The sequence below is a fragment of the Dipodomys spectabilis genome, unplaced genomic scaffold (genome assembly GCF_019054845.1).
Source record: "Dipodomys spectabilis isolate Male_0828 unplaced genomic scaffold, ASM1905484v1 ptg000098l, whole genome shotgun sequence".
Taxonomy (NCBI): domain Eukaryota; kingdom Metazoa; phylum Chordata; class Mammalia; order Rodentia; family Heteromyidae; genus Dipodomys; species Dipodomys spectabilis.
The window spans coordinates 19,382,636-19,397,290 of record NW_024870775.1 but is presented as its reverse complement, the minus strand read 5'-3'; the positions used below and the strand labels follow the sequence as shown (position 1 = coordinate 19,397,290).

Below are 14,655 nucleotides of genomic sequence, written 5' to 3'. Positions count from 1 at the left end.
CCAGGCTTCTCTCTGCTCCAAGTGTCCTATCACCCATTCATCTGTACTTAGAATTCTACAGAAAGGCCATGAAATTTATATATGGATATTTGGGATCAAAGGGATAGGGCTTCTTCCAAGGAATTGCTTTGCCTTTTATCTCAACATGATGCCTTGTGTGAGGGTGGTTTCCATTTCAAGCTAGTTGGCAGAAAACTCGGTTAAACCCAGAGTTGATACTGAACAGATAGTGGCCTGAAGGCACTCTGTTTCACTTATAAACCCTTGATATGTCACATGGACACTACAAATGTACACATTACTCAAGACTCCCTAAGTCAAAGTTCACTTGGACAAATAGTTAAAACTAAAATGTCACCCCAAGAGACGTACAAGACTCTATGTCGAAAAACTAACTTGAGGGGGGCTGGGAAGGTGGCTCAGCGATAGAGTGCATGCCTTGCAAGCATGAGGCACTGCGTTCGATTCCTCAGCACCACATAAACAGAAAAGGCTGGAAGTGGCGCTGTGGCTCCAGTGGTAGAGCGCTAGCCTTGAGCTGAAGAGCTGAGGGACAGCACCCAGACCCAGAGTTCAAGCCCCATGACGGGCAAAAAAAAAAAAAAAAAAGGAAGAAAAACTAACTTGAGGGCTGGGAAGGTGGCTCAGAGGTAGAGCACTTGTCTTGCATGCATGAGGCCCTGGTTTCGATTCCTCAGCACCACATAAGCAGAAAAAAAAAAAAAAAAAAAGCCGGAAGTGGCGCCTGTGGCTCAAGTGGTAGAGTGCTAGCCTTGAGCTGAAGAGCTGAGGGACAGCGCCCAAGCCCAGAGTTCAGGCCCCACGACTGGATCCAAAGAAAAAAACAAACAAATAAAACTAAATTTACAATTTATGCGGGGACAGGGTGAGGAGGGGGTAGTTGAGGAAGTAGGAGGGACTGGAGATGGTAGGGGAAAAACAAAGGAGGAGGCAATAATGCTGGATAAGAAACATACTCATGGGCTGGGAAGGTGGCTCAGTGGTAGAGTGCTTGCCTTGCATGCCTGAGGCCCTGGGTTCGATTCCTCCGCACCACATAAGAAAAAAGCCGGAAGTGGCGCTGTGGCTCAAGTGGTAGAGCGCTAGCCTTGAGCTGAAGAGCTGAGGGACAGCACCCAGGCCCAGAGTTCAGGCCCCACAACCGGACCCAAAAAAAAAAAAAAAAAAAAAAGAAAAATACTCATTACCTTGCTCATGTAACTGTAACCCCTTCATACAGTATTTTCACAATAAAAAACTTATTTTAAAAAAATGTCACCCCAATCCCAGTCTGAGAAGTAATAGTATCTTTTGTTTTTCTACAGAGTTCCTCACAGATAGGCAGCATTCTCTTCCTAAATTATTTTTCCCTGTTCTGTCACTACTTCTCAGAACTACTAAGGAACATGACTGGATATAAAAATATCCAAACACAATTAAAAATAGTAATATTACTAACATCAAGTTACATAGAAATTAAGTTTAGGGATTGTTTCTGTTCTTAATGTGACCCAGATGATGATTAGCTGCAAATAAACAAACCAACATACCACTCATTGATCTCTCATGCCTCAGGCATGAGGTTAGGCATGAAGGCAGAGCATCCATCACTGACTTCTTCATTATTTATGCTTACGGGAGCCTTTATGATTGATTGTTTGGGAGCATTTTATTTATGAGCCTTTCAGATAGACATTTTAATATATCTTCAGACCATCAACTAAATGAATGCTTAAGGGAATATTTACCATCTTAAGAGGTAATAAAAGTATATTTTCCTAATTCCAAGAGAGAGGTGTAAAAACAGGTCAATTTAGAGTTTGCTCATAAAATTACAAGGATTTATCATTTATTGCTGCCCAATTCTCTTTACAGTTATATACGTGTTCTCTTTTAGGCCAAACCTTTTTTTTTTTTTTTTTTTTTTTTCGGTCGTGGGGCTTGAACTCTGGGCCTGGGCGCTGTCCCTCAGCTCTTCAGCTCAAGGCGAGCACTCTACCACTTGAGCTACAGCGCTTCCGGTTTTCTGGTGGTTTATTGGAGATAAGAGTCTCACGGTCTCTCCTGCCCGGGCTGGCTTTGAACCGCGATCCTCAGATATCAGCCTCCTGAGTAGCTAGGATTACAGGCGTGAGCCACCAGCGCCCGGCTTAGGCCAAACCTTTATAAGGTACTTAATGTTGGCTTCCAAGAAATCTGTAGATAGACATGTTTGAATGTTATTTCAGGGAATCCATACAATTCCAATTGTATTCCACCCAGCACAGGATTCTTGCAAATCAGGCTAACTTCCTGCACCATCGGATTAAAGTAAAGGTTACTGGCCATTTAAAATCATACATGCGCTGGGTGCCAGTGCCTCATGCCTGTAATCCTAGCTACTCAGGAGGCTGAGATCTGAGGATGGCGGTTCAAAGCCAGCCCGGGCAGGAAAGTTCATGAGACTCTTATCTCCAATAAACCACTAGAAAACCGGAAGTGGCGCTGTGGCTCAAGTGGTAGAGCGCTCGCCTTGAGCTGAAGAGCACAGGCACAGTGTCCAAGCCCAGAGTTCAAGCTCCACAACTGACAAAAAAAATAAAAAATAAATAAATAAAATAAAATAAAATCATACATGCACACCTGTGCATGCTTATAAAAATAAATTAATCTTCATAGCAATGATCTTCTGTCCTTTTACTGTTCTGCTTTTATAAATAAGGAGACAGTTCAGCATAGTGATGCATGCCAGTTCAGCATAGTGATGCATGCTATTTTCCAGTTAATTAGGAAGCTGAATTAGAGTCCTCAGATTCAAGGGTAGCCTGGACAACATACCAAGATCATATGCATATACATTCATGCATGCATGCATAATTCAACAAATAAAGTCTCCATAGGAAAAAATACTAATTTTTCAAACTATATAAGCTGACAAAATTAAATTACTTGTTATAAGTTAATATAAGAACAAATTCAGTTCTGTACTTTTACTTGAAACAAGATTCCTAATAGCCATACCCACTTTCTTTTTTTTTTTTTTTTTTGTCGGTCATGGGGCTTGAACTCTGGGCCTGGGCGCTGTCCCTCAGCTCTTCAGCTCAAGGCAAGCGCTCTACCACTTGAGCTACAGCGCCACTTCCGGTTTTCTAGTGGTTTATTGGAGATAGGAGTCTCACGGTCTTTCCTGCCCGGGCTGGCTTTGAACCTCGATTCTCAGATCTCAGCCTCCTGAGTAGCTAGGATTACAGGCGTGAGCCACCGGCGCCCGGCTAGCCATACCCACTTTCATATTGACAGGACATCCTAAATACAAATTCTTCTCAGTAACCAACAGTATCATAAAAGTCATTTACAATTCTTTTCAAATACTCACAATACAAATGGAATACGCTCTTTCAGAAAAATTTTATCTGTTCTCAATTTAGTTTCATTTACTTTGCTTAACTTACCAGCAAAAATACTGTCTTAATTCTAAAAACAGATGAGATTTAGACATTTTAAAAACTGAACGTCTTTCAAACTGTTATTCAAGATTTAACATTATACCTCTATTCTCCATATTTGTAACTCAATTGGATCAAACCAAAAGTTAGCAAGAATGCAGTGGTATTGTAGGCAAACATAACATGCATAAAATTGCAACAATTCACTTGAGATTTTTCATTATATTTATGTCTACATGATATTGAAAAAAACCTGTATAAATGAAAAAGCAGTTGAAGGGCAAAATCAAATTCCTGGCTTTATTAGATTCAGGCTGATATTTTCTGATAAAATATCTGTAGGTGCCCTAGTCAATCAGGATTTCAATAGAAAGGAAGATGAAAGCATTCAAGCATAAAAGGCAAGTGTGATAATTATGATGTGCAGACAAGGTAATAGGAAACATCTGAGCCCACTTCTCATTTTATGTAGCAAGTGCTGCCTTGACCTAGACATCCTATAATGCTCCATCACATTTGCTGCATTATTTCATCATTCTAATTATTTAGGAGAATTCAATTAATCTGACTGGCATGTGGTCAGTAGATACAAATCCTCCACCGTTTTGTAGGGCTTTTTCCTACCTCATCTCTGAAAATAATGCTGTGAAACACCTTTAGCTTAAAACCTGTGTTCATCATTCAAGTTTATTAACCTCTTATTGATTAAAAAATTGGTACCCATTTTCCTGGAATGTCATTTTCAGATAATTTGCTTCAAAGTATTAATAGGCAGTTTATATGACAAATTTCAGCTGGTGGCTCAACATGGCTCACAGTTTATACTGGATTCATTTTAAAAGTTCTCCGGTGATGAGGTTAATAGAAAATGGTGGAACAGTTGTTAGAGAAGAGCTGAATACACAGTTGAAGCACAAAGTTCACTACCTATATATTTAAGGATTACAGTAATCATCTTCTAAACTCTGCTCTAATCCATCATCCAAAACCAGGATTTGTCCACCTTAATATTCATGAAGATACTTCCTAGCAAAGTTCAAGATTACAATTACATTGCTATTATTACTATAATGTATTACATTAAAAAAAAAACCACTGGAGCTTTATAGTTATTAGCTTGCCAAAATTACAGCAATGCTTCTTACAAATATGATACTCTAACTGTTCTAATATTCTCCTATCATTTGGGGAAAGGTAACAACAATTTCTGTTCAGAACTGTTTAGTCAAACAATAGGGTTTCTTAGTGTCCTTATTTCATTATTAAATGAAAGCATATATAAAAAGGGAGGAGGAGTCCTTTCCTAAAAGAAGGTAAACCCAATAAAATTTAGATCAGTGCCTCACAAGAAAGGCACTGCTCACCCAGGACACACTTCTGGCTAAACACAGAATATGTTGTTCACACTTGTCACTCTAATAGAACACTACTTTCTCTACAAGTAAGTCATTAGTAAGCTACATGTTCTTCAAGGCAGATGATCAGTAAAGATGGCAGGGTCTGAATGAACTCCATGTGTGTAGTTAGGTAAAGGCAAGGCTTAAGAGAGAGAAAGATGGTGGCTGCTTTTGCTATAATTACTATAATTCTTAAATACAGATGCAGTGCACTTTGTGCTCCAACTATATATGCTGAACTCTGCATGTACAAGCAAGCAGAGGGTGCAACCATTCTGGTCTTTATGAAGATGAAGAACCATAAAGAAGAAAAAGTTCAAATTACTTTAAATTTAATTTTGTCCATCCAAGAAGACATATTCTCATGTGTCTAGAGCTACCCAGGGACATTCACCTTCATTCTTCCTTAAGGGCAGTCCCATGCCCAGTAGGCCACAGAGAAGCTGAATGTCAGAGGTGATATAAAACAATCCTTTGGGGAAATAATACAGAAGCATAAAAGTAGCAATTGTATTTGGAAGAATATAATTTGAAAGAAGAAAAAGTTAGAGACATAATCGCTTTTCATACATAATTTTAAAGACAGGAAAAAAAAAAGTTGGGAATGTGGCATAGTGGTAGAGTGCTTGCCTAGCATGCATGAAGCCCTGGGTCCAATTCCTCAGTACCAACTAAACAGAAAAGGCCAGAAGTGGCACTATAGCTCAAGTGGTAGAATATTAGTCCCAAGCAAAAGAAGCTCAGTGAGTCAGGCACCTATAATCCTTCCTAGCTACTCAGGAGGCTGAGATCTGATGATCATAGTTCCAAGCCAGCCCAGGCAGAAAACTCCCTGCCAGGCTTTTCTCTTCAATTAACCACTCAAAACTGGAAGTGGCGCTGTGGCTCAAATGGTAGAGCACTAGTTTTTCTCTTTTTTTTTTTTAAGTTTTTGTTTTGTTTTTAAATAGGACTTTGTTCGTTTGTTTTTCAGTCATGGGGCTTGAAATCTGGGCCTGGGACCTGTCACTCAGCATTTCAGCTCAAGGTGAGCACTCTACCACTTGAGCCACAGCGCCACTTCCAGTTTTCTGGTGGTTTATTGGAGATCAAAGTCTCATAGACTTTCCTGCCCAGACTGGCTTTGAACCATGATCCTCAGATCCCAGCCTCCTGAGTAGCTAGGATTACAGGTGTGAGCCACCGGCATCCAGCTACAGCACTAGTCTTGAGCACAAAGAGATCAAGGATAATACTCAGGCCCTGAGTTCAAGCCCCAGGACTGGTGAGAGAGGAGAGAGAGGAAAGAGAGGGAGGAGGGAGGGAGAGAGGGAGAGAGAGAGAGAGAATATGCATTAAACTTGTATTAATTACAAATTACAATTTGTATTAATTAATATATTAAACTGATGAATAATAAGTAGCCAAATGGAAAAAATAATGAAGATTATGTTACAGAAAAGAAACTCACAAATTATGTTAAAAAAATTAAAACTGTTCAATTGGAGAAACATTTAAAAGTTAATAGAAGAATAAAAGTAACAGTGGTATTCTTTACTGCAAAATTCCTCAACAACAGAACCTATCAAGACAAGAAATGGAAAGCAAGTTTTACCTTGGGCTAGTCTTTCAAGTCGTTTCCCATGCTCCGGGGGTATAGCATACCTGAAATGTTAAACATAAATAAAATTACAAGTTCATAACTTTTCAGCTAGTATCCCAGAGATATTGATTCCTAAACATCATGCAAAAAAATTCAAATTCCACTGAAAGGAACTCCATAGAGATTAGGAATAGAATCCCAGCATCCTGTCCCTTACATACTGATTGGAAGAAAAATAAACTTACAAATCAGCCAACTTATTACCAAAACTATACTTTAAGAATTACAAGCAAAGGCCAAGCCCAGTTTTCATAGCACTCTAGATCACCAACACTAGTTTTGGTATATGGTTTTTTGCCTGGAAGTTGAACAGTTTGGGATTTTGCTTTCAAGGAAATAAAATTTTCTGTCTTTTTAAATTCTAAAATATTTTTATTCTTGACTAGAATGGGACATAAAATTATTATGTTTGCCCCACATCTATCTAAAACCATTAGAAGGGAATGGGAAGGTGGCTTAGTGGTAGAGTGCTTGCCTTGCATGCATGAGGCCCTGGGTTCCATTCCTTAGCACCACATAAACAGAAAAGGCCGGAAGTGGTGCTGATGCTCAAGTGGTAGAGTGCTAGCCTTCAGCTGAAGAGCTGAGGGACACCACGCAGACCCAGAGTTCAGGCCCCATGACCGACAAAAAAATAATAATAATAAAAACCATTATAATTTTCAACTAGATTTTAAACAAAAAGAGCTAGCACCCTTTAAATGCAACTTCATTTCCTTATTATGTGGCTTTTTAAAAATCTTAATTTTTTACCCTTGAAAAACAGAAATACTCATTTCAAGTTGTTGGGTTATCAAAGGTGAAGTACTTGAAATTATTTATTACGAGGCTACTAACACATTTTAAATAGTCTCATAAAATAGTATTCTTACCTAAATTCTAAAAGCATTTTAAGGAGAAAATTTACAGATATTATAAATATATTTAAATGATCATTTAATGTTTCAAGTAAGATGCACTGTTTTTTAAGACCTATATTCCTTATGTTTAGTAGCTCAATATGTATTAAGTAGAAGTTCCTTTTACTGATGGAATGCATCTGAATATACTTAACACCACACTTGGTTGCATTTACTGCCACTGATAACATATGCAAAACTTAATTGGATCCAATGTAGCTAGGCAATTCACTAAAAGAAAATTCAACCCTATATCCTCTTCCTTAGGGCACTGCTAATGAAATTATTCCAACTGAATTGAGGAGATAAAATTTTAGCATAACTAAATGACAATAACCCAATGCATTTTAAGACCACTTATTATTTTTAATCCTTGAATTACAATCACAAAAAGTGAAGGAAGGAGTGACATTGCCCATTACCTGACTTTTAAAAATGGTAACCCCTCTGTACAACCCCTTAGTAACAAAGTTATATTATTTAAGTACCCAGGAAAAATATGTGTGTGCATAAGTGTAGATGTGTGTGCATACATGTGTGTATGTATTGTGTAGGCAGCATGTACAACCTTTAGGCATGTATGTATATATTTCCTAGTCAAAGGGATCAACTACCTCATTACACACATGTGCACATAATAGGTAACTCCGAATACATAAAGGGTTGGATGTGAATAGATATGTTTATATATTCATTTTTTCTGAAAACTTGACAAAATAATTATGCAAAGTTAAAGCCCTTTAATCTGATTAACCATGTTTTCCAAAACTGTATGTATGTCTATGTGCTGAAGGAAAAGGTAAGGCAAGGTCGATCTATCCCACCCCTTCAATCCCATTTTCTCCTTTTAGGATCTAAACCACACCAACACTCTTTTACCTCCCTACTCAGGTGGTCCCTATTAGTCAAGTCTTCTAAATTTTCTTCTACAAGAACCCCTAAACACTACTATTCTATTTTAGAAACATAACTTATTCAAATAGTTCAATTTTTTTGGATTTGGGATGTCTCAATCTATTTCCAAATTCTGTAAACAATCCAGTTTATTTTATAATCATAATGAATACGAATAAAATCCTTACGGTTAACCAACCCACACTATACTTCAATCACCTCTGATATCATCAAAGGATTAATGACTCATATCCAATCACTGCCTAGCAAATGACAGATATGCAATATTTTGGAAATAGAGCTGACACACCAGGAACCACTCTGGTAACATTAATGAAGCACAAAGGACTGAAAACAACTTGCAGGAGATGATATTCTTCTGCCCTGCTGGAGTCACCACATTGCTCAAAATGAACCCACTTACTCCCAAGTACATTCCTGTGAAATTCTTTGCATATTTCTCACTTCAGCGTTATCAACCTTATGCTTTGTTAACCTAATTGTTAAACAATAGCACAAAGCTCTATAATGTTTCTCATAGGCTGACAAAGGACATCAATACTTATCATTAGTAAAAATGCCAATAGGACTGAAAAAGTAATTATCACATAGTACTATTCTTTTGTTCATCATCAGATTTCCAAAAATAAATGAACTAGAAAAGACAATTTTTAGGAATCCACCATAGTATCAGATCATTACTTAAACAATAAATTCAGCTGCCTCACTTAATAGTCAAGCAGCAAAACACCAACGTATACCATCTTTTTTTTTACATGTACCATCGTAACACCTACAAAACTTTGCTCAAATCATACCATTCCTTTAATGCAATGATCTCACTCAATCAAGAAAGTCTAAGAGGCTTGAAGAACAATTTTGTTCTCTAAGTCACAGGGATGGAGGGCCCTTTAAGATAATCTAGCTGGGCTTCGGTGGCTCACGCCTGTAATCCTAGCTACTCAGAACGCTGAGATCTGAGGATTGTGGTTCAAAGCCAGCCTAGGCAGGAAAGTCTGTGAGACTCTTATCTCCAATAAAACATTGAAAACCAGAAGTAGGGCTGTGGCTCAAGTGGTTGAACACTTGCCTTGAGCTGAATTGCTGAGGGATGGCGCCCAGGCCAAATTCAAGCCCCACGACTGACAGAAAAGAAAAAAGAAAAAAAAAAATCCAGTTTTGTGTTTCTAAACCTTTCTTCTGTGTCCATACCATCATAGGGACAGAATCACTAATACCTCCACTGCCAGCAATAAATAGCAACTGGGAGAATAAAAAACAGGAAGTATCTATGGAGACACCCTAAAGAGATGAGGAATTTAAAAACTGACAACCCTTATCTATTTTACAGAACAAAAATGAAAGGATCTAAAGAGTAAAATTTTGGAGAGCTGTATTTAATGACATCTCCAAAGTAATGAGGTGATCCTGACCTACTGATCCACATATTCAATATACTTAATTAAGACAATGTGCAAGATGTATTGGTTCAAAGAATCACATTATCAGGAGCAGACCGATACATCAAAGGCTGGAAATTCAAAGATGTAAGGTGTAAATTCAAAGATCTCAAGAAGGCAGCCTATACAATGAATTCTCAAGTTGTATGTGTTAACCTGCTTACTGATCTTGAAAGGTCTTGGAAATGGGCCTTCATTTCTCTGTCATCATTTTGGTCTAGACCACCATTTCCTATGACAGAGACTCTTAAGCAGTCACTGTGTCCCTTGCCTTCTCTAATCATGTAGACCAACCAGATTCGGCCCTTCCTCTCCCTAACCTCATCCTCCACCAACACTGCTTCTGCCTGTCAGGAGGACCTAGTAGCTAAGCAGAAACACATTGGCAGGCATGGATACAGAGAGGTCAATGTATAACTACTCATCTTAGTCAAAGAAGCTTTGACCTGCTAATACTCTTAGGAACATTTCCTGTCACCTCAAAAGATTCAGCACACCCTAGATTACACTCATGATCTCCTGTTAAGTGAAATCATTCTCAGCTTTCTCTTTTCATTACATATTTTGCTCTTGCTTTACAAACTGGAAATACCAAAGTTGCCTCCTTACCACTACTGATAACAGATCCTCCTCACTGTATCTTCAGAACTCTGTATCCATCTTCCTGCAACACAATTCCAACCTTCATCTGCTCTCAGCTAGACTTATTGCCTCTACTGAATTCTACCCATCCCTTCCAGGGTGGCTATAGTTCTATTGCTGTCATATAAAACCTGCATTCCCCACTGTCTGGTTTCTCAAGATGCTCTACAATTTAACTCCAATCTTCTTAGATATGCACACTGACTCCCAACAGGCTGGCCTGTGAATTATTCTATAACTCACATGGCTTCATCCTCACTGCTCCCCTCAAGTACCGCCCCCTCTGCTTCAATTCCCAATCTTTGACCCCTCCCAGATTCTCCTTCCTTGAAGCTTTCTTTGACACTGTAAGTCTCAGCAGTCTCACGTCTTTTCATACTGCTGGATCCCTTGAATTATACATTTCACATAGCGTTTATTAACTACTACTTTTCATTCTTAGCTGCTGTTCTATGTGCATAAATCACTTTTTGTCTTGGTAAGTGCTAGGTTCCATATAGAAGAGAAGGCCTACCACTACCCAGAAATGCTTCTGTAAATTATGTTTACCTTGCACAGTGAAGATCTGGTCCACAGCCAGGTAGTGAATTATATGCCACAGTTGCTCAATTATGTAACTAAGTTTAAATTCTTTCAGGACATGGCTATGTTGCCTGCTTTACTGCATCCTTTAAAAGCCATCAAATAAGGTATACCTACTATTGTATGTCTTCAACTATTGAACTACATATTGATTTGTTGAAATTAATAATTGTCCATTTAACCTTTAGGGTTTTTGTTTTATATGTAGTAAATTTCATATATAATAAAAATTCCCAACAGTTCTGCTTACAATAAAAACTATGAATCACTAATGATCTAAGAATGCACTAATTAGATTTTTAGTGAGAATAGTGTTTTATTTAAAGACAAATTCTTTTTCTGTTCTTGTTGGTGGTGCTGGTGGATGTAGGGCTTGATCTCAGGGCCTGGGCACTGTTCCTGGGCCTCTTTATGCTCAAGGCTGACACTATATCACTTGAGCCACAGCACTACTACCAGTTGTTTTTTGTTGTTGTTGTTGTTTTGTTTTTTTCTTTTTTTGGGGGGGTTGTTTTGTTTGTCAGTCATGGGGCCTGAACTCTGGGCCTGGGCACTGTCCCTCAACTCTTCAGCTCAAGGCTAGTGCTCTACCATTGAGCCAGAGCACCACTTCCGGCTTTTTCTGCTAATGTGGTGCTGAGGAATCAAAACCAGGGCCTCATGCATGCAAGGCAAGCACTCTACCACTGAGCCACCTTCCCAGCCCCTACTTCCAGTTTTTGAGTGGTTAACTGGACATAAAAGATTCACGGACTTTTCTGCCCAGGCAGGCTTCAAACCATGATCCTCAGATCTCAGCCTCTTGTGAAGCTAGGATACAGCCATGAGCTACCAGCGCCTGGCCTAAATACAAATTTTTTAATGAATTTTACAAACACATATATATGATCAAGGACAATGTCTCTCTAAGCATATTTTGGGGAGACTTACTCAAAAAAATGGGCCCAAATATGAAAACTATTTTGAATGGTAGTAGGTTGACAATGCAATCTGTCAGCAAGTAAAGCTATACATTTACAACATATTAGATCCATTTCTACTTTTAGACTTTCTCTGTAAATTGCCTATTTATACTTCTCCTTTCAGATATGTTCAATCCATTTGTTCATTTACCAGCACTGCATAAAGAATAATTCACACTTTTCAGATTCCCCTCCATAGTTTCTTTTGGTTGCCTGAGACTGCCAAATTTGCTTAGGAACATTTTTTCAGCTGCCCTGTCCTGTCACTATGTGTGCTACAAAAGCCTCTCACAGGTCTAGCTTCTGGCTGTACTATGTCACCTTAGTTTTTATCTGTCAGCTAAGGTAGCTCAGTTCTACCACAGGGAAGCCCTCAGTTCCTTCTTCTTGACAAAAGCAGTATGAAGTGATGATTTCCTCAATTATTTACAGTTATGTATGTTGCTGTTTTATTTAGTAATGCTCTGCCAAGAATCAGTCCAATTTATCAAGACCAATATTTTAACAGATAACTCTAAATCACTACTCCCTGTTTTTTATTGCCATAAGCTTATAAGCTTGATGTGCCCTCTCTAGTTAATAAACAGTTGAAGAGCTCGGTGAAACAGAACTGACCAATAAATATGATAACAGCTCATCTTGGCAATCATTTATTGAACATATAACATGCCAGAGCCTGTTTGGATCTTGTAACACAGTTCTACTATTGCCTCTATGTTACTAATAAGGAAACCCAGCTCACAAGCATTCCTTCAACAGGTGCACACGGGAGGACAGAGCTGCCCCCTCCCCCACACTAGACTCATCTGCAGCCAAAGGCTAGGATGTGCTCTTCAGCTCTATATTCCTCTCCTATGTCCCCACTAATCACTTGTAAAGATGACAACATGAAGAAAGTGAAGAGCTAAGGAACCCATCTCTCCTCAAGGACACACTCTTTATAGTGGTCAAGTCCAATATTATGCAATTTTAAACTGCAAATTGTACATAAAGAGAAAAAAAAGTATTAAAACCTCTACCTAAAGAGTTTAAGAGCCAGGCACCAATGGCTCACACCTGTAATCCTAGCTACTGAGCAGGCTGAGATCTGAGGATCACGGTTCAAAGCCAGCCTGGGCAGAAAAGTCCGTGAGACTCTTATCTCCAATTAACCACTAGAAAACTGGAAGTGTTGCTATGGCTCAAGCAGTAGAGCTCTCTCCTTGAGCTGAAGAGCACAGGGATAGTGCTCAAGACCAGAGTAGAAGCCCCATGACTTCAAGAGCGGGGCGCCGGTGCCTATAATCCTAGCTACTCTGGAGGCTGAGATCTGAGGATCACGGTTCAAAGCCTGCCCGGGCAGGAAAATCCAGGAGACTCTTATCTCCAATAAACCACCAGAAAACCAGAAGTGGCACTATGGTAGAGCACTCACCTTGAGCTGAAGACCTGAGGATAGCGCCCAGGCCCACAGTTCAAGCCCCATGACCAAAAAAAAAAAAAAAAAAAAAGCGGGGGGAGGGGGAGATTTAAGGACTTTTTGGTTCTTACAAAAACACATCATAAATCAAAACAAAGTGCTAATATTGTATTTCATTAAACTCAATATTTATCATATTTAATCATGGCACATTTCTAATCCATTGTGTCAAGAAGAGTGAACAACTGGATTCTATACATAATTTCATTTATGAAAAATCACTATTTACTATGAAAAATGGGATGTTTTCATACGTAATTTTCAGTTCTTAAAAACAGATGATTCAAAGGAATAAGGGAACCAATGCTACAGGGATACTCACAAGACACTTTGTTGGAAAGGAACTTTACAACTTGGGGGGAGTGGGGCAGAATGGGAGAAAACTAGGGAGGGGTAACAAAGTTAGATAAGAAATGCACTCATGCCGGGCGCTGGTGGCTCACACCTGTAATCCTAGCTACTCAGGAGGCTGAGATCTGAGGATCACGGTTCAAAGCCAGCCCGGGCAGGAAAGACTGAGACTCCTATCTCCAATAAACCACCAGAAAACCGGAAGTGGCGCTGTAGCTCAAGTGGTAGAGTGCTCGCCTTGAGCTGAAGAGCTGAAGGACAGCGCCCAGGCCCAGAGTTCAAGCCCCACGACTGACCAAAAAAAAAAAAGAAAGAAATGCACTCATTACCTTACTGTAACCCCTCTGTACATAACCTTTATAATAAAAAAATTTATAAAAATAGATGATTATGAAAACAGAAAAGATTATTCTGACAATGTAGAAGGTTACCAATCTTGCCACTTCCTGATTGGGCCCTCACTATATTCATCAAAAGAAAGCCCCAGGGCTGGGAATGTGGCTTACTGGTAGATTACTTGCCTAGCATGCTTGAAGCCCTGAGTTTGATTCCTCAGTACCACATAAACAGAAAAGGCCAGACGTGGCACTGTGACTCAAGTGATAGAGTGCTAGCCTTGAGCAAAAGAAGTTCAGGGAGGGGGCCCAGACCCCAAGCTCAAGCCCTAGGAGAAGGAAGGGAGGGAGGAAGGGAGAGAGGGAGGGAGGGAGGGAGGGAGGGAGGGAGGGAGGGAGGGAAAGAAATCCCCTCTTCCCACATCACATTTCCCTTGAAGAGGAGGAGATGGACCCATATGCAATGGACCAGCCAGCAACCTGAAAGAGCACTAGAACACTTTCAATAGAGCCACCTATGGGATCTCCCCAGGGTTCTACTGCAATACACCTGGCCTTCTTCACTTCTCACAGGGCCATTTTGAGAACACACACCACTGCTAGAGAT

The 14,655-nt window shown here is 39.4% G+C and overlaps 1 protein-coding gene across 2 annotated transcripts in view; it reads right to left on the bottom strand.

Annotated features, from left to right (window-relative positions):
• The window catches only part of Kdm4c (lysine demethylase 4C), a 309,906-nt gene that overhangs the window by 226,683 nt on the left and 68,568 nt on the right, over window positions 1-14,655 (bottom strand). For both annotated transcript variants that reach the window (XM_042686652.1, XM_042686655.1), the window contains exon 6: window positions 6,417-6,466. In XM_042686652.1, the coding sequence (XP_042542586.1) occupies window positions 6,417-6,466 (50 nt within the window). The remainder of the gene's footprint in view (window positions 1-6,416; window positions 6,467-14,655) is intronic.